Consider the following 22,995-nt stretch of genomic DNA (forward strand, 5'->3'; position numbering starts at 1 on the left):
TCAACGAAATGACAGATGATAACTTTTATTATATTTAGATAGATAGATAGATAGATAGATAGATAGATAGATAGATAGACAGGCAGACAGACAGACAGACAGACAGACAGACAGACAGACAGATAGATAGATAGATAGATAGATAGATAGATAGATAGATAGATAGATAGATAGATAGATAGATAGATAAATAGATAGTTAGAGAGACAGACAGACAGACAGATAGACAGACAGATAGATAGATAGATAGATAAATAGATAGTTAGACAGACAGACAGACAGACAGACAGACAGATAGATAGATAGATAGATAGATAGATAGATAGATAGATAGATAGATAGATAGATAGATAGATAAATAGAAGATAGATGGATAGATCTCTTTAAATGTATCTCAAATTTACCTCTAACAAAGATTGTGGGTACTTAGTACTTGTTGAGTACCAGCAAGGTTGACTTATTTCAGAAGTGGAAAATAGGAAAAGTTGTGTTGATGTGTTCAAACAGAAAGAGAGTAGGCCTACTTGCACAGCTTTGTTCAATGTAGGCCTACTTGGGCTTAAGACAAACACAAACTACAAGAAAGTGTTGTTCTAGATCTAGTTCTGTTCCATGACCTATTTTACCGAAGTCGTCTGCAGATAAAGACATCAAGTTACATAACACGATGACCTAACAGGGCATTCTCAATGCCAGTGCTTCTCGACCTGTGAGGCACGTATTCCTGGATAAAGATGAAGGGGCGATACTGGACGATCTGGTAGGTGGTCATTTTTTTCTTGTAGCCGGCTTTTAGATTCTGAGATGCGCGCTCTTCTGCAGTCTGTGTAATGATTGCACGATAACCCTCACCCTAGCGCGCAGCTGTGCAATAGAAGTGCTGCGTTCTAGGGGTGTGATCATTTGGGAGTTCCATAGGGAGAATTTCGACACTTCATAACGGTGGAAATAGAGTCTGCAGTGGTACCCGGTCATTTCATCCCTGATCATTTCATCCCCTCTGATCCAACTAATTGTAATAGTAAAAAACATAAAATTAGCAATATTTCATTTTATTGTATGACACATTAAATAAAAATAGAATATAATGTCATTGAAAAATATAAAAAAAATTAACATGTATAGATATAGATCTAGAGCTAATGTAAAAATTGTTTTGGCTTGTCAATCGAAGTCAATAAGATAGACTTTTGCTTGTTGGTACAGAAGACGATTTATTGATTCGTATTGCAGTACATGGTTTGTCAGCTCTATCCCATGTGTTCTATATTTCTTCCTTGGACGTTCTTCAGTGCCACAAGTTATAACGTTTGTTGATTATCATGAACGAATAATAACAAGACTTTGGATAGAACTTATAAGACATGAAATCAGCTGTTTAATCTAACGCCATCTTGGTTGACAACAACAGTTACAAGGGATGTTACTCCCAAACACCGAGTGGTGCAACCTATACAAAACACACATAATTGGGACTCAAACAAAGCGTATAGAGGCGATAACAATCGGTGATATGAATCGACTCCAGAGGAGGATTAAAGTCAGCGTTTATTAGAAGAAATACAATAGAAGGGCACGCCCATATTCATCGATCAACAGATAAAGTGAAAGACTTCAAGAGATAAAATCTACTTATGTACATATATTATTCGATTTCTCAGAAAGTATGAAGAGAGGTTTGTAAACAATATAACATGTCACACACACAAAAAAAAAACATTCTAAATAAACATATTTATTTAGTAGATGAATTGAGAGCTTAAAGGCAAAGCCTTAACAGTACAATGACACAATGATTAAGAAAAAATATTTAGCTGGGAATTAAGTGACCGGGGATGAAGTGACCGTGGATGAAGTGACCGGGGATGAAGTGAACGGAGATGAAGTGACCGGGGATGGAGTGACCAAAAATGAAATGACCGGGTGTGACGAACCGTTTTAGCTCACTCAAGGTATCACTCAGGTCTAAGCATTTAATTAATTTATTTACTCGCTATTAATCATCAATTGCACTAATTTAGCGATCAAGCGCTAAAAACACAGCCACCACCCCTTCAATCCAACCCCATCCCCCTTTGGCATCGATGTCACATTTTACTATCCCCACCTTGACACGTGTCACACTAGACTCTTGACAAGAGTACACTCCCTCCATCTATCGTGGCAAACATCCGTTGACCCCCCCCCCTCCGGGAGCGGCTGGTCACTTCAAAGTGCCCATTCAACTCAACGCCTCGGTAACGATGTTCGTCTAGCACTAGCCATTATCAAGGTATAATCTCCTTTGATCCGGCCGAGATCTGATACCCCCCCCCCCATCCTTTCTATCCTCTGACCACCTGGCGAACTCCCTGGACTTTCAACTCGCGCCTTCGCGCGGTGTCTATCTCCCGGAAACGCCGTCACGGTCAAGCGAGGATCTCTTTGTCAAAGACGCCAGATAGTCTAGACCACCTTTGCACTTATCTCCCGCCACTCACCCCCCCCCTTTCTATCCACGTGTATATGGACAAACTTCATCGTCCGATCTCATTCACGCTGGAGAGCCCATAGGGAGCATATCTATCTCTTGCTTGAGCTCTAGACTATTTTCATTCCCTTATTTCACTTTGGATTGGTGGTATGTAACTTAGTAAAGTGCTTGAGAACCATTTTACTTAGTAATGTATATACATATTTGTGCATTTATTACTACATTATTTGTGTATATATTTGTGCATTTCTATCATGGATAATGTGAGTAGATTACTGTATACTTATATTTTATATCATGACTTTTGTGGCTAAATGTTCAAGCCATCTGGACTAGAGTCTATTAACAATTCTTACCAGATGTATTTAGCTCTTTAACTATTACTAATTTAACTCTGATATATTAGCGCTCAGCACGAGCCTTCAATATAGTATCATTGATTAATTCCTTGGCAGGGAATTATCTAAACATTTATGTAAACATGTCTTATCACTAAGTATGTATTTACTTATGCTCTATGTTTACTTATGTGAGAGCATGGGCGAGTATCAGTCGTTGATCTCCCCTTCCCCTTTCATCTCATTTATCTAAGCGATGTATGTACTTGCTATTCACCGTGACTGGTGGACATCATCACTTGTATTACTTATCATGTATCACTTATTACTGTTTGTTATTTCCCTTTATGGGAGTCCCCATTATTATTATTGTTATTTCCCTTGATGAGACACTATATTCATTGTTAGTTCCCTTTGATATTTATGAAACTAGCTTATAGTTTCTCTACATCAGTCTGAAGATGTCCTTCACGGAAAGGTATCTACCTCCCAGTGTTATCATTATGGCTAAACCGACGCATACATCATATAGTTGCAGCTTTTATCTATAGGCAACATCCGCCTGAAATCTTAGCAACCTAAAGCTGATAACAGATTTGCTGGCACCAGATCTGCAGACATCAGTCCTACTCATCCTTCAAGAGTCCAAGTAACAACGCTAGCCACAGACTCGTCACTGGCTCAACTGATTGATAGACGTAGCTTAGCTCTGCAACCATACAAGTTGGACTGCAACCGGAGCCTGGATCCACTACGCCAGCCCACCAGCAGACAGCATCAGTACTAGCCACACCCGTCTCATCAGTGCAGCACCGGACCAAAAGCTAAGCAACCAGCCTAATGACACTCAGACCACTTGGTTCTAATATCTGATAATGATAGTCCTATATATGTAAATACGCTAGGTCCCATACTAGCCACTGTACAGCATTTCAGCTTTCATTATCTTATTTTGTATAATAAACTGTACATAAGTTTACATCTAAATATAGTATTTGTTTCCTGCATTATAACTCTGTGCTTGTAGTTTATATGTGCAAGTGAGGATTCTCAAACCATAAAATCCCCTAGACACCTAAAACGGCCAAATCTTAATCCGACTTGTCACACCGGGGATGAAATGACCGGGGATGAAGTGACCGAGGATGGAGTGACCGGGGATGGAGTGATTAAAGATGATATGACCGGGTATGAAATGGCTGGTCACCGATGGCAAAAAGGTGTCTGAAAAAAAGGTATTAGTGGCACTACCAAAAGAATCATCATTCACTCGGAGGTGCGCTTTAAAAGGCTCAAAAACTTCTTTCATTGTTTCTTTTTTGTAAATGAGTTCGACACCTTTGGAAGTGTAAGTAAGTTTAGTTAGTAGATGGTGTGTGTGCATGCAGGGCCGGCCCTAACAATTGCGGGGCCCACTGCGAAACGGATAGCGCGGGGCCCAGTTTGGGTAGGGATAACCATAATATCGAAATTGAGATTTTGATTAGAAAATGCATTCGTCTTTGCAATAAATTTGTATTAAATGAAAGCTGACAATACCGTTTTATTTTTGACACCCCAAAATTGACAAGTTTTGTCTATTTTCTGGAGAATTTTATGAGATCTCAGGAGATCTTTATAATTTCAGGAGATTTCCAGGACTTTTTCGTATATTTTGCAATTACAGGAAATTTCCAGGAGACCCTGGAAAATCAGGAGGCCTCAGAAACCCTGTTATTATATATACGAGTTTTCATGGTTTAATTTAATAATTTACACCTAGAATTAGCGCGGGGCCTATAAAAGTGCGGGACCCACTGCAACCGCCCTGTGTGTATGTGTATTGGTTCATTCGTGTCACTTTGCTTGTAAGGCTTGTTACACGTCATCATAAGCTAAGCACACACACACATGAAAACACATGCACACACTAACACAAACACATAACCAAGCAATGTATTTATCACGTTCTTTAATTCCTTAAGCGCCAATTAACAGAAATTTAAAAAAAAAAAAAAACCTCTCTTAAGATATCTAATTATCTCCCTTGTACTCTTGTTATCTCCCATACTTATCTCCCCTGCTAAATTTAAGAATTTTACTCTTTGATTGCGCCTCCGTCCAAAGTAGATAAAATGTAGCTATCACATAATTCTCTGTGTTCACTCTTTCAGCTAATCTTTTTCTTTTGTGTCTCCTTTAGTTTGATAACATTGTTATCTCCATCAAAAATGTCCGTCTGTGTGTCAACGGGAAACAAAATATGAACGACACACAATGATGTACCGACACAATAATGTACTGACACATGCCCCACAAATGTCAGAGTGGCAACGAACCTCTAAGCGTCCAAGCTGTAGCCTAGCTGCAGCCCGGTGTCAGTTCCTGGTTGTATGCTATTGATCAAACTGACTTTTAAAGCGAAATCAATGATATTCAGTGCGAGCGTTCAACTTAAATGGCACTAGTGATCGATTAATAGTAACTTGTATCTACAAACGTTTACTGTGGCATAAAAAAAAGCATTGGTCTGTCAGAGAGGGGTAACGATTTTAAATAATTACTTTGAAATTAAAAACACAACAACAACTAATTTTTTAGGCAAGATATAGAGGATTCTTATCTTCTTATCTTATATAATACAGACGTTACTTCAAAAAAAAAGATGATTATGTCCTACGCGTCATGCATTCAGTCATGCATGTTAACCAATGACTTAAATTCTGCCAAGTCATTGGTTTTCCTGGCTAGCTCAGGCAATCCATTCCATGCTCTAATAGCTTAGAAGGAGCATTTGTACACATTTGTCCTAGCATATGGGACGAGGAATGTGCCTTTATCTTTGTGTCTTTCTGAGTATTTTATTAAATTTTGTATTTGAAGATTATGGTTCAGTGTTTTATGTATAATTGCTACTTTACTTTTGAGCCTTCTGTCCTGAAGGCTTTCTAAATTTAGTGATTTTACTAAAGGTGTTACTCTAGTCAAATGTGAATATTCGTTTGTTATGAATCTCACTGCTCTATTTTGTGTCTGTTCCAGTTTCTTAATGTTTTCTTGAGTTGAGGGGTCCCAAACAGAGGATGCATATTCTATTATTGGCCTAACCAAGGTTAAATAACAGGGCTACACGGAACACACAAAGACAGAGAAAAAGGGAAAGACCCAGATATACCAGAGATTTGGATGCAGATGCGAATCGGATGGGTAAAACGTAAGGGACCGTTGTAGAGACTCTTGGAGGCAGAGGCGTAGTGAGCAAAACGTGCGTCTGGGGCAAGGTACTTTATTAGCGACCCCCCCCCACACACACACACACACACTTTATTTTCTATGAATATCACATAGAAATATTGGCTGCGTGTGGCGCCCCCCCCCCCAAGGATTCCGCCCTGGGCACCGTGCCCCATGCCCCGCCCCATCACTACGCCTCTGCCTATAGGAAGCTGGTACCCCACACGAGACCCCAGAGATGAGAGGGTGAGATGCTAGGGTAGAGATTCGGACAAAAAAAATCTATCACAGTTATAATGGTTCCCCCTTTGAGAACCAAGTAGTGCATGGACACCTAATGTTGTGCTTATCTGTTTCTATGACCCAGCTTGTTGAACGTGTTATGTGACCACCACATCAAAATAACTGCCACAGCTTTCCTGAATAAACCGTAAGCACCATGTAATAGTGGCTGAGTTTTAGAACACCCCAATAATAGTGAGCTCAAATGTTCCGATTTTCCCGGGATTTACAAAATGAAGTACTAAACATTTATATTAGATAAATATTTAATATTTCTATTTTGAGATAACAATTAAGAAGACACGTTAATGCCCCTCCCCTCTCTGCAAAATTTCAACTTGATCCGTGAATGGGAAGTGGAAGAAAAAAAAAACGTATAAAAGAATCCACCCAGACAGACCCACAGACAGACAGAGTTGATATAAGCTATGTAAAAAATATCCCATTATTAGATCTAGCTCTTAACGAAAATCTCAAATGAAAAGTGGATTTATGTTTTGTTAGGTACAATAAATAACTTTTAAGTTTCAACTTAATACGAGAATGTGTGTGGGAGAGAGAGCGTGTTTAAATTTTTTTACAAGACAGACAACGGGAATTGGTATTAGGTTGTTGTTTTTTTTTAAAAAGCCATCGCTTTCAACAGTACTTAAAAGTATGTCGGATTTCAATGCAAATAACTGATATCTACTAAACCTAACAATGTAAATGTAGGTCGAAGCCTTGAACTTTGGTTGCAAGACAACAGCGTGGAACGGGTCTCGATGTGATGTTTAGTGCCAACACAGGACGAACTTTAAACCTTCCAATTTGTTTTTATCTCGTGTTGTTGTAACAAGTCCTACATTCGCATTTATTGGTGTGTGTGCGCCGGTGTAGTGATAGAGTGAGCTTTCATTGAAAACAAGAGGATATTAAATCTTCTCACAGGTTAGACACTTTGCTTCTATTAATAGAATCTAGAACGCGTGCTTGATTGACACGAGGATATAGATCTAGATCTAGTAGCTTGTCCATGTTCTACAGCTGTTCACTTGTATGGTGTACACTTAGAATTAAGCTCTACGCTTCTTTACAACACCGCGATCATAAACATGCGCTTCTTTCCAATTAAGAAGCTGGGACAGACACAAAATAGAGCAGTGAGATTCAAAACAAACAAATATTCACATTTGACTAGAGTAACAGTAAAGCCTTCAGGATAGAAGACTGAAAAGTAAAGTAGACTAGCAATTAGCAATTATCTATACATAAAACACTGAACCATAATCTTCAAATACAAAAACAAAATTTAATAAAATACTCAGACAGACACAAAAATAAAGGCACATTCCTCGTTCCATATGCTAGGACAAATTCGTACAAATACTCCTTCTTTCCTAGTGCTATTTGAGCATGGAATGGGTTGCCTGAGCTAGCCAGGAAAACCAGTGACTTGGCAGAATTTAAGTCATTGGTTGATATGCATGACTGAATGCATGACGCGTAGGACGTAATCATCTTCTTTTTTTGAAGTAACGTCTGTATTATATAAGATAAGATAAGATAATCGAACTGAATATTTAAAACAGAAACCGAATGAAAACTGAACTGAACTGTAACTGAAAAATGTCAAACAATATATTTAGACAAGATCCGCATTACTTAACAGGCATGAGTTCAGGGCCGCTTTAGATTTGATAAGGTGAAGACTAGGATTTTATTTTCGGGATCTTTGGGCGCCTTTAGCCTACAAGGCAGTTGACCGTGAGCCACAGAACATCATCTACCCCATAGATCGCAAGGGGAACTTTACTTTTACACACCAAATACATGTTACATATAATACATGAAACCTCCTATCTAGGTGTCACACAAGACGCTTAAAAGTCACAAGACCAAGAGAGTAACCTAAGTTATTCTGTTTAGTTGCGATGGATTAAAAATAATAGGTGCAATTGCACTTAATATAAGCGAGTTTTCACAAATTATTTTTGGTATATTTAACTTGATTTTACCTTTACCTATCCATTAGTCTATTGGACCGTTGGGGCACCATGCAAGACTCGTCGACCGTCTTTCTCCATTTCTCTATGTCTTTTACTTTGTTTACAACCTCTTTCAATGGCATTCTTTTTTGGCTTTCTCTGTTTAACAATTTAAATTCTAGTGGATACCTAACATACGTTAGGAAGAAAAGGCAGTTTGTCATTGTGTTGGCCTCTTGGCATCCTCGTTAACCTTCGGCCATAGATGCAGACGAGCTTTACATCATCTGCCCTAAAGGTCGAAAAGTCTTCATCACAAAGTTTAAACAATCAATTATGCCCCCAGTGGTTCCCAAACTATTTCCCTTAACAGAACACTTCGCACATTCTGAGAATTTAGCGGACGGCTTTGCTTATTTTTTAGAGAGACCTACTAGTTCATTTTTCTAGTAGTTCGCTGAACACCTATTCAGGCCTCGCGGAATACTGGGGTTCGCGGAACACAGTTTGGGAAACACTGCCCTAGATCATGGGTGGGCAACTTTGATTTGTTGAAAGCCACATTTAAAAAAAATGAAATTTAGCTGAATCAGCTTCTACACCTAATGGTGAGCTGAAGTATTTAAAATTGGTTCCAAGTTCTTGACACGTCTTATTTTTTTTTTTTTTCAAATTCCACCGTCAAGGAGTCCAAGTGTCTTGCAGTTCTCAACCATTTCACTTGAAATAGTTTCACCTTTCAGCGATAGAAAAATACCTGTTTCTTTTTGCTTGCCTGGAGAAACGGAAAAGCTTTAGTTGAAACGATGTCATATACAGTTCATGTGCAAACAACCCATTGCAATACTTCCATTGAAAAACAGAAAGTCTATCTTCTCTATCCTCATTAGAAATATTACTAAAACAGCCGCAATTAAAAGTTCGTCAAGGGACTATTTCATCCTTGAGATTCCATATTCTTCTCAATACCTTGCCAATTCTAAGCCAGCGGATACAACTGTGTTACTGAACATCGGAATGTTTTCTATCCAAATGGACCTCATTCACCAATCGTAAACAAACAATATTTAGTCACGTGATAATATTGATAAAACAACGGTGAAAAAAAGTCACGTGATAGCCATTGTGTATTAAAAATTAGATCGTATTTTGTATAGAAGAGATAGAGAATCACGTGGCTAAATGTTGTTTGTTTACGATTGGTGAATGAGGTCCATTTTCAAGTACTTCTATGAACTGCCCTTAGTCAACACCCCTGGTTCTGATGTGTTTGATTACATAGATATTTAGGTCAATAACATGTTTGATATTCAATGTACCTTTGCTCAAACCTTCCCGTATGGTTGGGATATTGTTCTTTAATTTATTAAAAACCTGTTTTTGTCAGTCAAAGCGCGGGCTCCATCAGTTGTTACACCAGCCATCTTGTTCAAGCCAACTCAACACTTTCAACACAGTTCTTCATAGCATTGAAATAATACTGGCCTGAGTTTGTGTCTATGACTGAATATTTCGAAATATTACCAATAAGATAATCTTTGTTTATTTTAAGCTCTTTAAAGTGACATGCTTTTGGACGCTTTCAGCCGAGAGTTTGGCGGAATAAATCACTCCGCTAGCCTACAAAAATCAATGTCTATCAAGCGGTGGTTCTCGCAACACTTCTATATGGATCTGAGACATGGGTATTATACAGAAAGCAGCTAAGACTACTTGAGCGCTTTCACCAAAAGATGCTTGCGCTCCATCATGGACATACGGTGGCAAGACCGCACTACAAACAACGATGTCCTTGCGAACGCCGGTAGAGACAGTATAGAGGGACTTCTTATGGTTCAACAGTTACGCACGTATTCCGTATGGGGGACGAACGTATACCAAAGCAGTCTTTTTTGGTGAGCTGAAACGTGGTCGACGTAACAGAGGTGCCCGACGGAAACGCTTTAAATACAAGCTTAGGCGCCAACTTGCCTTAGCTGACTTAGAAAAGAGAGGCCTCAGAATGAAACAGCTGGGGGTCACTCACAAAGGCCGCGGGATACACATTTGAGACCAAAAAACAATGGTTATGCATGCCCTGGGTATGGCAAAATATGTAGGTCACAATTAGGGCTGCGTAGCCACAGGAAATACTGCATTCCTAATTAATCTTCGGGCTCGATGACAAGCCTTATTATTTATTATTATTAAAATGACATGTAGAGAAAATATTTATTTAGCCTCTGCATCGTAAATGATACAAATCAGGTGTTTCATTAATTTATGTAATTTTAAAATTATTTATTTGTAATATATTTGCATTTTTATATGTATATCAGTGGGCACACCTAATTTCTGTTGGTGTCCGCGGGCCGCATAAAACACTCCAGCGGGCCGTATGTGGCCCGCGCATCGTAATTTGCCCACTTCTGCTTTAGAAGTACCAAAGTCATCCAGTTCAAAAGCGTACAACTTTAAAAAGACAACAAAACGAAGTCATGCAATACTCTTTATCTAGTTGTTGTGCCTCTTTCTCCCTCTTCGTCTCCCACACCATTCCCTCCTACACCACACATGTCACGTGGTTCTCAGGACTGCTCATCATCGCGCGCTCCTAGAATAGTTTGTAGCTGTTGTTTTCTGTATTCACCTCTCACGTGCTGTGCACACAGTTGCTATTCACTTGCAAGTCAGAGTCAGTCTCGTCTGAAATAACATTATGGTATGCTAATTTAAATGGCAACGGAGGGTTCAAGGGCGTAACATAGGCGATGGGTCTCGATAATAGGCGAGACAACGGATGGAGTAATTAACTCGTGGTTTTGTCACTTTTGGGTTGAGGTGTGACACTTTGGTTCAGAAAGAAATGATGAATAAGCATGACAACCCCCGATATCTTAGGGATACATAATACATGTCAATTCCAATGATTTTATGGTGGTATGCGATTACAAAATCAAATAGTGGTCAGGCGCTTTGTGTGGGCGGTACAGATCAATACATTTTGTTAATATTTTGTATTAATATTGTTTTAAAGGACTTGCCCGACCTCTAAATCTCTAACCCACCACCAACATACGCTGAATATATACCATCAAATAAAGGGAGAATAGATGTATTGGAAAAGAACAATAGACATATCTACGGGATGCCGATGTATGTATTGTGGCATTTTTCTTATAAATATTTACCATACCTTGAATATATCTGGGCGTTCTTTTTACAAAGCTTATATCGAATCACTCTGTCTGTTTGTCTGTCTTTCTGTCTGTCTGGTAAAAAGTGTGTATACGTTATTTCTCCCACACTTATTCTCGGATCAAATTGAAATTTTGCACAATTATTAATTGGTTAGACCAGACACGAGTCAATAAAATAAATAAACAAATTAGTCAAATAATTACTGGTAATTATAATTATTTTGTTTATTTTGTACCAACAGGGGAATTAATCCTTCGGCATTCACAGATATGGCTAATTTTGTAGGGTTTAGTCCCCTTAAAAATGTGTTTAACGATATGTCTTCCACATGCATTCTCCAATCAAGTTGATACTTAATTATTTATTGTACCTAAGAAAGCATGGATATTTATTTTTAAATTTACCAATTAGTCTATTGATTATTGGTATAAATTATTTGTTGTTTTTTTTATTTGAATAAGGGAAATAACCTCTACATTATTGATAGATAAAGCTGTATAGGCTAAGTACTGTCCCTTATATTTTGAATTTTGAATCGTAAGAAATATTGTGCTTGTTTATTGTTATTTTGTCAGCTAACGTTACATTTACCAAGTGCGGCATCAATAGTGTACAAAATAATTGCCCAGATACAAGTCTGCTGATTATTTTATTAATATCAGATTTACCTTTTTTTGTTGTTTTTTTTTGGAAATAAAAAGTGAATGGACCGTGGACAGGCACTCTGTCCCGGGCGCCTAACACACTAGGTAGGCAACAATATGTGTGTCATTGTCTTGTACACATTAGAAACGTCAGAATGCTGGGTTGACATGATTAATTTTGAAGAAAAAAAAGTAAGATGCTCTTATGATCTTGGCGCTCAATGCATTAGCCGGTCATACAAATATGTTTGCAAGCTGATAGAGTAGAGGGTTGTGTGTTCAGCAAGATGTCTAATATTAAAAGGACGAACTGAAGGTAATCCATAGAACTCGAATCTTCCATGTGATAATTAGATACAGCCTTACGGATTGAGGAAGATTTTACGTGGCCTGGAGGACCAAAGAGTGACCTTTTTAATGACATATGCTGTTGATATGATACAGATGTAAATAATTATAATCTTCTGGGTTCGACCTAAATATTCTCTGTCCCTGTCTCTCTCTTTCTCCGTTTCTTTTTCTCTGTTTCTTTCTCTCTCTCTCTCCCTGTTTATCTCTCTCTTTCTCTCTGTTTCTTTCTCTGTTTCTTTTTCTCTGTCTCCTTCTCTCTGTTTCTTTCTCTCTGTTTCTTCTCTCTCTCTCTTTCTCCCTGTTTCTTTCTCTCTGTCTCTTTCTCTCTCTCTTTCTCCCTGTTTCTTTCTCTCTATCTCTTTCTCCCTGTTTCTTTCTCTCTCTCTCTTTCTCCCTGTTTTTCTCTCTCTCTCTCTTTATCCCTGTTTCTTTCTCTCTGTCTCTTTCTCCCTGTTTTTTTCTCCTACCATATGGAACAAGCATATATTAAACATAAATGAATAACAGCACCAGGGACCAAGTTTTTAAGAGAGAAAGTAGTGAACTAAAATGCTACGAAAATAAAGGCATGCGCCGACCGAGGCTCGAACCTGTGACACTGGATTCGACACCACCGCCTAGCGATAACGCACCAAGCGAAACTAGCCTCTAGACCATCGGAATGTCCAAAAAAACATTCTTCTGATCCAGAGTCATTTCCAGCTAGCAGCTGAAGCTTCTATATGTAATGTGTTTATGTTGTTCACTTGTCTTTGTGAGAGATAAACAATTAGATAGAGCCATCGTTTGGGGCAGGGGCTAGCTGGAGCTTGTGACCTTTGACCACTGGGGTGGTAATTTGCATACGGGCGAAATGACTCTGGATCAGAAGAATGTTTTTTTGGACATTCCGATGGTCTAGAGGCTAGTTTCGCTTGGTGCGTTATCGCTAGGCGGTGGTGTCGAATCCAGTGTCACAGGTTCGAGCCTCGGTCGGCGCATGCCTTTATTTTCGTAGCATTTTAGTTCACTACTTTCTCTCTTAAAAACTTGGTCCCTGGTGCTGTTATTCATTTATGTTTAATATATGTATGTATCATTTGTTTCAGCACCTAGCTTCAACTCTATGTTTACATTTACATATGGAACAAGGAATGTACTTTTATCTTTGTGTCTTTCTGAGTATTTTTATAAGGTTTTGTTTTTGTAATGGAAAATAATTGTTGCTATTCGCAGTCGGGTGTCCCATTATCTATGCCATCGTTAGTTGTTTCAGCCCTAACATTTCATAACTTTATGTTTGTAGTTTTATAAGAAGTACAATGAAATCTTATCGCCTGACCTTTTTTTTTTCTTTCCCTTACTTGAGAATGACGATATTATAAGCCTTCATTTATTGAGATAAGCTAAGTATTAAATTTACATTATCCTAAAAGAAGGCCATAATTTAGTAAAATTGAAATCTTCTTTAACGAAACCTAATACCGGTATAGCTTGATCTGTTCACTTTACTTGTATAGAAGAAATTATGTTAAAAAAAACAGTTTTTATAAATTACTAGACATGAGGACTGTGTGTTGTGTTTGTTTTGACACACCAGTGAGAGCGAAATGACGCTTGAGTTCATCTTTATAGCGCTTACAGGGCGGGGGGGGGGGGGGGCACTTTGTTACGCCGTCCTCCATTAAGCTCGCCAAAGAAGATCGCCTTTGGCATGCGGTCGTCTCCCATGCGGGATAAGTGTCCGACCCAGCGCAGCTGTCGAATGGTAATTAGTGCTTCTATACTAGTAGTCCACGCCGGCCTCCAGCAGAACATGGTTATTTTTATTGTAGTCATGCCAGCGTATGGCCATCTTGAAGCGAAGGCACCTTTGATGGAAGCGTTCTAGGAGCCGTAAATGCCTTCGACAGAACGCACAGGCCTCAGAGCCATACAAGAGTGTAGTGAGAACCTCTGCTTTATAAACATTGATTTTTGTTGTCAGGTGAAGAGACCTATTCCGCCATCCTCTGTCTGAGGTGACCTACACGAATTGCTAAACGGTCATGAAATAGTGTTGTGAGTACATCCCAAGTCATTCGCATACTTTGAAAATAAAATAAAACAAAAATGAAGAATATCAGTGAGTGTATTAAGCAGTGCCCGATTTAAGTAAGTGGAGACCCTGGTCAATATGCTTGTGGAGGCTCTACCCTCATTTAATGAAAAACGATCTTAATTAGTGCTAGAATAATGAAAGATTAAACCACTTACTCATTTTACAACATTTCCCCCTTTTATTTTCTTATTGAGTATACATATTTTAACTCTTTTACACCTAACTGACGATACCAGCGTTGATTTAACCCCATTAAATTAATATTTGGTTTTATAAACTTTGATTTGTGTTATATTAAAGAGCATGCATTCTTCTATAATTATATACCTTATTTAACATTTCCTGATTGCATAGAAAAAAAAGTTTTTGAAGTTTAATCATAACAGGGTAGTGAAACACAAATCAGCAAAATTAATAATTCCATAATAACGTGGAAAATAATTACAGAGAGAAAGAGTTAAAACGGCATTTCAGCAATGTAGTCCCCTCTCCTTTGAGGGCAAGGCACTGCCGTAAATCCGGCTCTGCTAATAACAATGGAGACTGACTGAATAATCACAATTAACCAACCACTTAACCACTAGACTAGTTACTAAAAAAAAATCAGATAAGTTGAAGTGTCTTTCTTTCTCAAAGATTACCATAGGATTAAAATCGGGTAATTCGATCCCGAGTTTGTTTCCCAGTCTGGTAGCTCTAGACCTACAGCGTGACACAGGTAGACAACATGTCGGAATGGGACTCTCCAGACTCAGTTTCCCGGTCGGCTGCACTAGCTTTAATAATTGGAGCGAAGTAAAGTAGGCCTATACGTAGGTACTAACGGAAGTCTACTAGCTAGATCTGGTGTGTTCACGCTTGGCTGCACATGTAGAATAGGCCCATAATGTTAACCAGACCTTCAGGCTTAGCTACTTGTCAGGATATAGTGTTAAAAGAAAATGATAGTAAATGCTAATTAATGAACGTTGTACCGGATCAACGGCTGCGTCCCGGATTAAAATTATCGTAAAAAACAACAACTAAATCCTGGAATCTCAAAGCAATACAAAAACAACAACAGTCGCACGTTGTGCCACAAATGACCTACAACATTGCCCACGTCCAGGCCTTATGGTCTGTCCTCCTCCCTTCTTCCCGCCTTCTCTTCTTTACCCATGGATGTATAAAAAAACTTCAGGTGACGACTACACACGCCCGCACACACACACACACACACACACACACAACTGAGTCCCCCACTCAGACGGATGCACTCAAACACGCCTGCGGTAAACTGTGTCACCGCACATCATAGCATACGCAGAAGACCCGAAGCTTAAACACATTGGATTTCTGGAAAGTGGCTTCAGCCTGTGTTTACATTATGAACTATTTTCTAAGTTTATGTAAGTATTAGCCTAATACTAGTAATACTGAGAACTACCTGTAGGGCCTACTTGCTTATCTTGCTTATCTACCTATTTCAACATAGGATAACATTAAATGAAAACGAGGACATAGAATTATAGGTTAGAGATTAAGACCTAAGATAAGACTATACTATAACCTTAGATATAGAAATATATATATAGTAGTTTTGCCCGGCATGGGACTACAATTACTATACATAAAGTTTGATATGAAGAACTTTAAAAAATTAAAACCCAGATAAATCTATTTATACATGACATTTAGCCCATTTATTTGTTATCACTAAGGATCAATAAAAGTCAATAAAGCTCAATGCTTCTAATAATCTAAAGGCTGGTGCAAGCAAGTGGATTAACTAAAGATTGCGATTCTCGTTTCATTTGTTGATTTCACATAGAGTCACATGTACATATGATATCAACCTTGATCTATGGCAGAAGGATTGGTTCATTGGACCGTATCCTCGATCTTATGTCTAGTACAGGCAAACTATTTCAGGCAAACAAACTATTTCAAGCAAACAAACTATTTCAAGCAAACAAACTATTTCAAGCAAACAAACTATTGAAAGCAAACAAACTATTGAAAGCAAACAAACTATTTAAAGCAGCGATTCCCAAACGTTTTCCATAACGGACCACTTCGCACATTCTGAGTATTTAGCGGAACACTTAGCACATTCTGAGTATTTAGCGGAACACTTAGCACATTCTGAGTATTTAGCGGAACACTTAGCACATTCTGAGTATTTAGCGGAACACTTAGCACATTCTGAGTATTTAGCGGAACTCTTAACACATTCTGAGTATTTAGCGGAACACTTAGCACATTCTGAGTATTTAGCGGAACTCTTAGCACATTCTGAGTATTTAGCGGAACTCTTAGCACATTCTGAGTATTTAGCGGAACTCTTAGCACATTCTGAGTATTTAGCGGAACTCTTAGCACATTCTGAGTATTTAGCGGAACACTTAGCACATTCTGAGTATTTAGCGGAACACTTAGCACATTCTGAGTATTTAGCGGAACTCTTAGCACATTCTGAGTATTTAGCGGAACACTTAGCACATTCTGAGTATTTAGCGGAACACTTAGCACATTCTGAGTATTTAGCGGAACACTTAGCACATTCTGAGTATTTAGCGGAACACTTAGCATATTGTTTTTAGAGAGATTAATTCACGTGGTGGCCTACTAGTTAATTGCTCCAGTAGCTTGTGGAACAGTAATTCTATAAGAAATAGATCTAGTTACTTATTCCTTTTTGACATCCAATGGAGCACAGGGCCGCAATTGCCCGCAATAGCACTTCGCTGTCGAGTTCTGGACGATTCCTCTCAGGTGGGTCCATCCTACCGTCTTTGCCTTTTGGTCTACTGATCTTCTCTCTGTTTGCTTTGGTCTCTCTGCCTTTCTCTTCCCTTATGGGTTTTAGTCTTGGGTCAATGCTTTCTGTTGTTTTTCTCAATGTATGCCCAATCCAAACCTATTTGTGCTTTCTGATTTCTTGCTTTATCGCTGTTTGCTTTTTTTCCCCCACAGACTTTAGTATATAACATCAGTTATGTTTCGCAAACATTTGTTAGTGAAAGCTTAGAGTTTGTCTGTGTTGGTTGTTACTCTCCATGTCTCTGCATTATATAGAAGAAAGGCTTTCACGTTTGTGTTGAAGATGCCGACTTTATTTTTTAGACCCAGTGCTTTTGGCCACCAGATTGGCCGTAGAGTATTGAAAGCATGTCTAGCCTTGTGGATTCGAACTTTGGACATCTGAGTCTGCCCCCCATTTCTTTGTAGGTAGACACAGTTTTCAGTTTCTAGCAGGTTTTACTTCTTGGAGCTGTAGCGGTGTTTCTTGGGTATTATTAATTCTCATCAACTCAGTTTTCTTGTTACTGATTTTCAAGCCAGTCGTCTCCCTTTTTTTTTTGCGCGCTTTAGTTTTGTCTGAGCGTGCTGCAGTTTATGGGACAGGAGACAGATGTTATCTACTGAACCCAGATCTTCTAGCTGTTGTGTCACAGTCCATGAAATGCCTGTGTTGCTGTCGGGTTCCTTTTTATTGCTTGACTTGGCTCATTAGGGGTTTACTTAATAAATACAATCAAGAACAATTACTGCTAAATATACTTCAACTTCAGATCCGTGAATAACAAATAATACTTTAATATCCAATAGAGCACAAATAATACACAATAAATATTAATATTAATAAACAACCACCAGTCAAAGAAGCAACCTTCCAACCTTTCTGGACCGGGGACAAGACCTCACTGACTAACACACTCTCTCGCACATTCAACGAAGACTAAATCATTCAGTTCATAACATGTGCAAGACTATTCACATTCATAACCTGGGGGGGGGGGGGGAAATACATAAACAAGGGGATATAGCTATCATACCAAAATATCAAAGTAACATATTCACTCTCGCCATACCTCCCCCTGACAGTTGCCATCAGTTGACCTTCGCATAATCAAGTCTTTTACCATAAGGAAGATTGCTGGTGAAAGCCCTGGCCTCACCCCCACCTAGCGCACCAAAAAGAACGGACTTTGAACGCCTGATTTAAAGTGACGTCATTGTAGAAATAGAATACAGATACATAGTTATGCCTTACACATTGAGAGCGTAGTGCTTTCGCAGAAGCAACATCTGGTCAGCGACAGAGGTTTGGCTGATTCCCGTTAGCTATTCAATGTGTATATTTCAGTAATCATCGCTGTTGGCTTGTTCAATCGTATTCATTGAATATCTACTGTTACTAACTCGGGTTTATGCGCTCTGTTCTGCTAGACATCTGCCGATAATTCGTCGAACATGTGATACTACAGCCAGTACATATATACATACACCACAGTGGCACACAGCACTAGATTTTTAAATGGATACATAATTAAAATATTTAATTCTTAGAGGCTGGATGTGGTAAAATATGTAGGTCGCAGTTGGGGCTGCGTGGCCATGGGAAATACTGCATTCCTCACTCATCTTCGGGTTAGAATCTTGGAATGTGTCAATTTGTCTTTCTGTTTGTTTTGGTAAGGTTAGAATCTTGGAATGGGTTACTTTGTCCTGCTGTTTAGGTCACTTTGTCTTGCTATTTGTGTAGGCAAGGTTATATTCTTTGAATGGGTCACATGGCCCTGCTATTTGTGTAGGCAAGGTTATATTCTTTGAATGGGTCACATGGCCCTGCTGTTTGTCTAGGTAAAATTATTATCTTAAAATGGGTCACTTGCCAGTGGAACTTAAGATTCGCTGAAAAAAACGTTTGTGCCTCTGTTCATAACTTTGTTCACTTTTGATACCATATGTTGATATTTCACTTTTGATACCATATGTTGATATTTCACTTTCACTTTTGATACGATATGTTGATATTTCACTTGTACTTTTGATACCATATGTTGATATTTCACTTTCACTTCTAATACCATATGTTGATAAGTGGTCATTGGCTTATAGCTTCAGCTAGTACAACTAAACTGATGTAGGCGTATTTAATTATTAGTGAAATAAACTTTAAATAAACTAGTGCTCCCTTTCATCCCCGTTACTTAGGAAACACACTCATACACTCCAAAGCCATATCATTATATTGTGACTTTTTTCACTGGCGTAAAACCCAGGCGCGAAGGGGCCCATTGCATGACCAATTAGGACCAACAGAGGCCCTTAAAAAAAATAAAAAAAATATTGGTTTGAGAATGTTTCACTATCATGAAATTATTTTAATTATACATTTTTTTAATGAATGAAAGTGTTTTGAAAGATGTCATAGAAAAACAAGAAAAATATTTTTAAAACTACTTTAAAAAAAAAAGCGTATACGAAGTGTAATTGTATCAATTAGTTTGGATCAGTCATGTCATTATATGTACGATTGACCTAGGGGCATATAAATCTGTGCGATAGAAATTTTTTTACCAGTTGTTAGCTTTTGATCTATCCCTTGTCTGGACCAGTTGGGAAAGGGGGGAGTGAGTTGGGGAGTGTTTACATGATGTTTTGTTTTGTTTTTTTAAAATGTATTTTAAAAAATGTTTACTCAGGAAGCAAGAATCCTCAAGGGGACTAATTCAACTTATAACACCACATCATTCAAGTATGATTTCTTTCCCTTGGTCAAGATACCAAACTAAATAATTACCAATAGCCAATTAACCAATTGGTTAATTAAAAAAAAATGAAATAAAAGAAATAATTGTGGGTGTGGAAGAAATAACCTGTACAAACTTTTTGCCATACATACAGACAGAGTGAGTTGATATGACCTCTGTAAAATGATCTTGATTCCGACTTGTTTTTTTGAAAGGCCAGAAAAAAACAAAACTTTTTGTATTTAACGAATACCGTATTCCTTTATTGAAAGAGTTAAAAGGTAATGAAAATTAATGGATCGGCAAATAACTTTAATTCCTTTTTATGCCCAATACTTTCGAATAGCCCCACACTATCTAACCTTGGCACAACCCGCGAAAGAGCTTACAGCTCAGCAGAAAAATTCTGGCTAGAAAAAGAAGAATGTTTCAATGTGTATGGCTTGTATTTACAAAATATACATTTGTATAAATAATAAGTCTACCCGCGGCGTAGTGTACGCCGCTTCGTAATGGCCATGATCCAAATGACTGCTAAATAGCAGGGATATGAAAAGAGGTTGACCCGGATTGTAAACTCGAGGAGGGTCATGCGGAAGTTCTCGGAAGGGAATAGTGATAGTAGCGGGGAGTATTGGAGAAATCGACACAATTTCAGCCTCGCCACCATAAACGCCGGAAGTAGTCATGTAGGCAGCGTATAGTCGAGAAGAGTGTATGACTGTGCTTCCGTGAGTAAGAACAACGGACTGGGCGTCGCCATAGTTATCCCAATGTTAGCAAACAAAGCTTACAGCCATCTTGCGAAGTTCGAGAGCAACAGTTTCATCGATAAATTTTTTCCAGAAATATGAAGACTGATAGAAATAAACAGTTACCTGATGCAGGAATTTCGACTACATTGAAATACCTATTGACTCCACGAAATATATGTGAAGCGGTGGCCATGGTTAGGAAACGAAGGGCAATACGAACGGGCAAAATCAAAAGAAAGCTACAGAAAAAAAACATGCAACTATTTGACGTGTGTAAGAAAAAAAAAATACACACATAAATGTAGTCAAATATAAAATGTAAAGAGAAAGACTTGTTCTCCCCCCCCCCTCTTTTTTTTTTCTGAGCCGTGCTCTCTGTCGCCGCGAAGTTTACTTGGGGTAACCCTAGTCCGACTTGCAGAAATAAAAGAGTTATCTTTCCATGACTTTTTCGTGGTGTCCCGCATAGTTGGCCACGAAGAAAATTATATATATATATATAAATAGATGATGGCATTGTCTTCGATTCCCAAGGTTAAGGCTGGGTGCAGTGTTTCACATGACCAAGCAAACCCAGTAGCGACCTGCATATCTTACAACTAATGCAGACAAAGGCGTTGCCGCCGGAGTTGGATGGGGGCCTATTTGTATACAGTAATGGGAAAAGACATACAAATATTTTTTTTTTGTTAATATGAAATACGCAATAAGCATGTTAAGGTCTATAAGAAGTCGTAACTGAAACCTATTACTTGTAAAAGATAGTATCACAGACCTATAGATATACATGTATATAGGTCTGTAAAAGATAGTATCACAGACCTATAGATATACATGTATATAGGTCTGTTGGTAGTATATACAGTGGCGTATCATCCATGACGCGAAGGGGTTCAATGAACCCGGGCCGTTTACCAATTTGGACCCATGAGGGCAATAAAATATTGGGAAAAAATGTGTTGAATGTACTAATTTAAATATTTTAAATTCTTATGTATTATTATTAAACCAATCATTCATCATATTATTATATTATAGGCCTATCTCTGCTTTTTAAAACCAAAGTTTACCTTCACGTTTAGTTACTAATCTACTCATATCAGAAAAAAATATTTAAAAATTATTTTGTTAAAACTAAGCATAAGATAAGTTATTTTTAAGAAGTGGTATACGGTAAGCGTTTAGTGTCTTGGTGCAATCTAAATAAGCCTACTTGTCAAAAGTTATAAATTAATAGACTGTCATTCACACCATCACTTTCAGAAGGTAGTAACCCTACCCACATAGAAATTACTTTAAAAAAAATGTACTGATGCATTCGAGACAACTTGATATGCTTTTGTCATAACCTTCGAGATTCAAACGGGGCCCCAATATATTTTGACCCTGGTCCCCTGCGTATTTATCTACGCCTCTGACTATTGTCGTCCATGTCTGGATAAGTCCCAGATGGGCACGGTGCTTTCATGCATTGACAAACTTGACAAGGGCGAAAAACTCATGTCACATAGAGATATTTTTAGCACTAAAATATGTCTTTTTAACCAAACTCAAATCTCTCAATTAATATTTGTTCACCGTTGTCTTTCTTCGATGATGCTACAGTTCTGAGTGACATGTCTTCAGTAGACATTTTACAAAATTGGCACAAATACAAGACTTTGATCGCTGCAGGAGCGACGGCTTTTGCAGGGCTTGGGGCGCTGACCTATTACTTTCTGAAGCCGAAGCTAAAGACGATCCCCAGAGTTCCTGTAGACTTGAATAATCAATCAGCAGCCATTGATGGCAAGGTGAGTAGTCACGTGCTTTCCCCTCCCCATAAAGTCTCACGTGTAAATCAACCCGAAAGATCACCAACATTTCCATTAAATAGAAATTGGAATAAATATCTAGAGAGTATTAATAATTTGGCAAACTTTGGTGATATAAATAAGCCGAGGATAATTAAATGTTATACAAGCTTGATGGTGATAAAGAACTGTTTTGAAGAGTAGGCCGTTGTCCACCAATTGGCCAGCAAGCTTTCAAATGGTGTACATAACTCGTATTACCAATCAGTCCCATTAAGTATACCAGCTACGATAGTGGTACATGCTTATAACTGACCTGTAGCCTCAAAATGATTAGATCCGCGACTGCTGCAGCTTTTAGAAAATAAGATCTTATGAAATTTCTGCCTTTTAAAATAGG

General features: G+C 38.3%; 1 protein-coding gene across 3 annotated transcripts in view; it reads left to right on the top strand.

Moving 5' to 3' along the window:
- Positions 1-643: 643 nt before the first annotated feature.
- The window catches only part of LOC106051802 (long-chain-fatty-acid--CoA ligase 5-like), a 52,370-nt gene continuing 30,018 nt past the window's right edge, over positions 644-22,995 (top strand). The window contains exons 1-2 of one of the 3 annotated variants that reach the window (XM_056019076.1): positions 644-760; positions 22,408-22,595. In XM_056019076.1, the coding sequence (XP_055875051.1) occupies positions 22,419-22,595 (177 nt within the window). In that variant the 5' untranslated portion in view covers positions 644-760; positions 22,408-22,418. Of the gene's footprint in view, positions 761-7,044; positions 7,237-15,756; positions 15,917-22,407; positions 22,596-22,995 lie in introns of those variants that run through there. The other 2 variants (XM_056019075.1, XM_056019074.1) reach the window with 2 other exon arrangements.

The sequence above is a fragment of the Biomphalaria glabrata genome, chromosome 2 (genome assembly GCF_947242115.1).
Source record: "Biomphalaria glabrata chromosome 2, xgBioGlab47.1, whole genome shotgun sequence".
Classification (NCBI taxonomy): domain Eukaryota; kingdom Metazoa; phylum Mollusca; class Gastropoda; family Planorbidae; genus Biomphalaria; species Biomphalaria glabrata.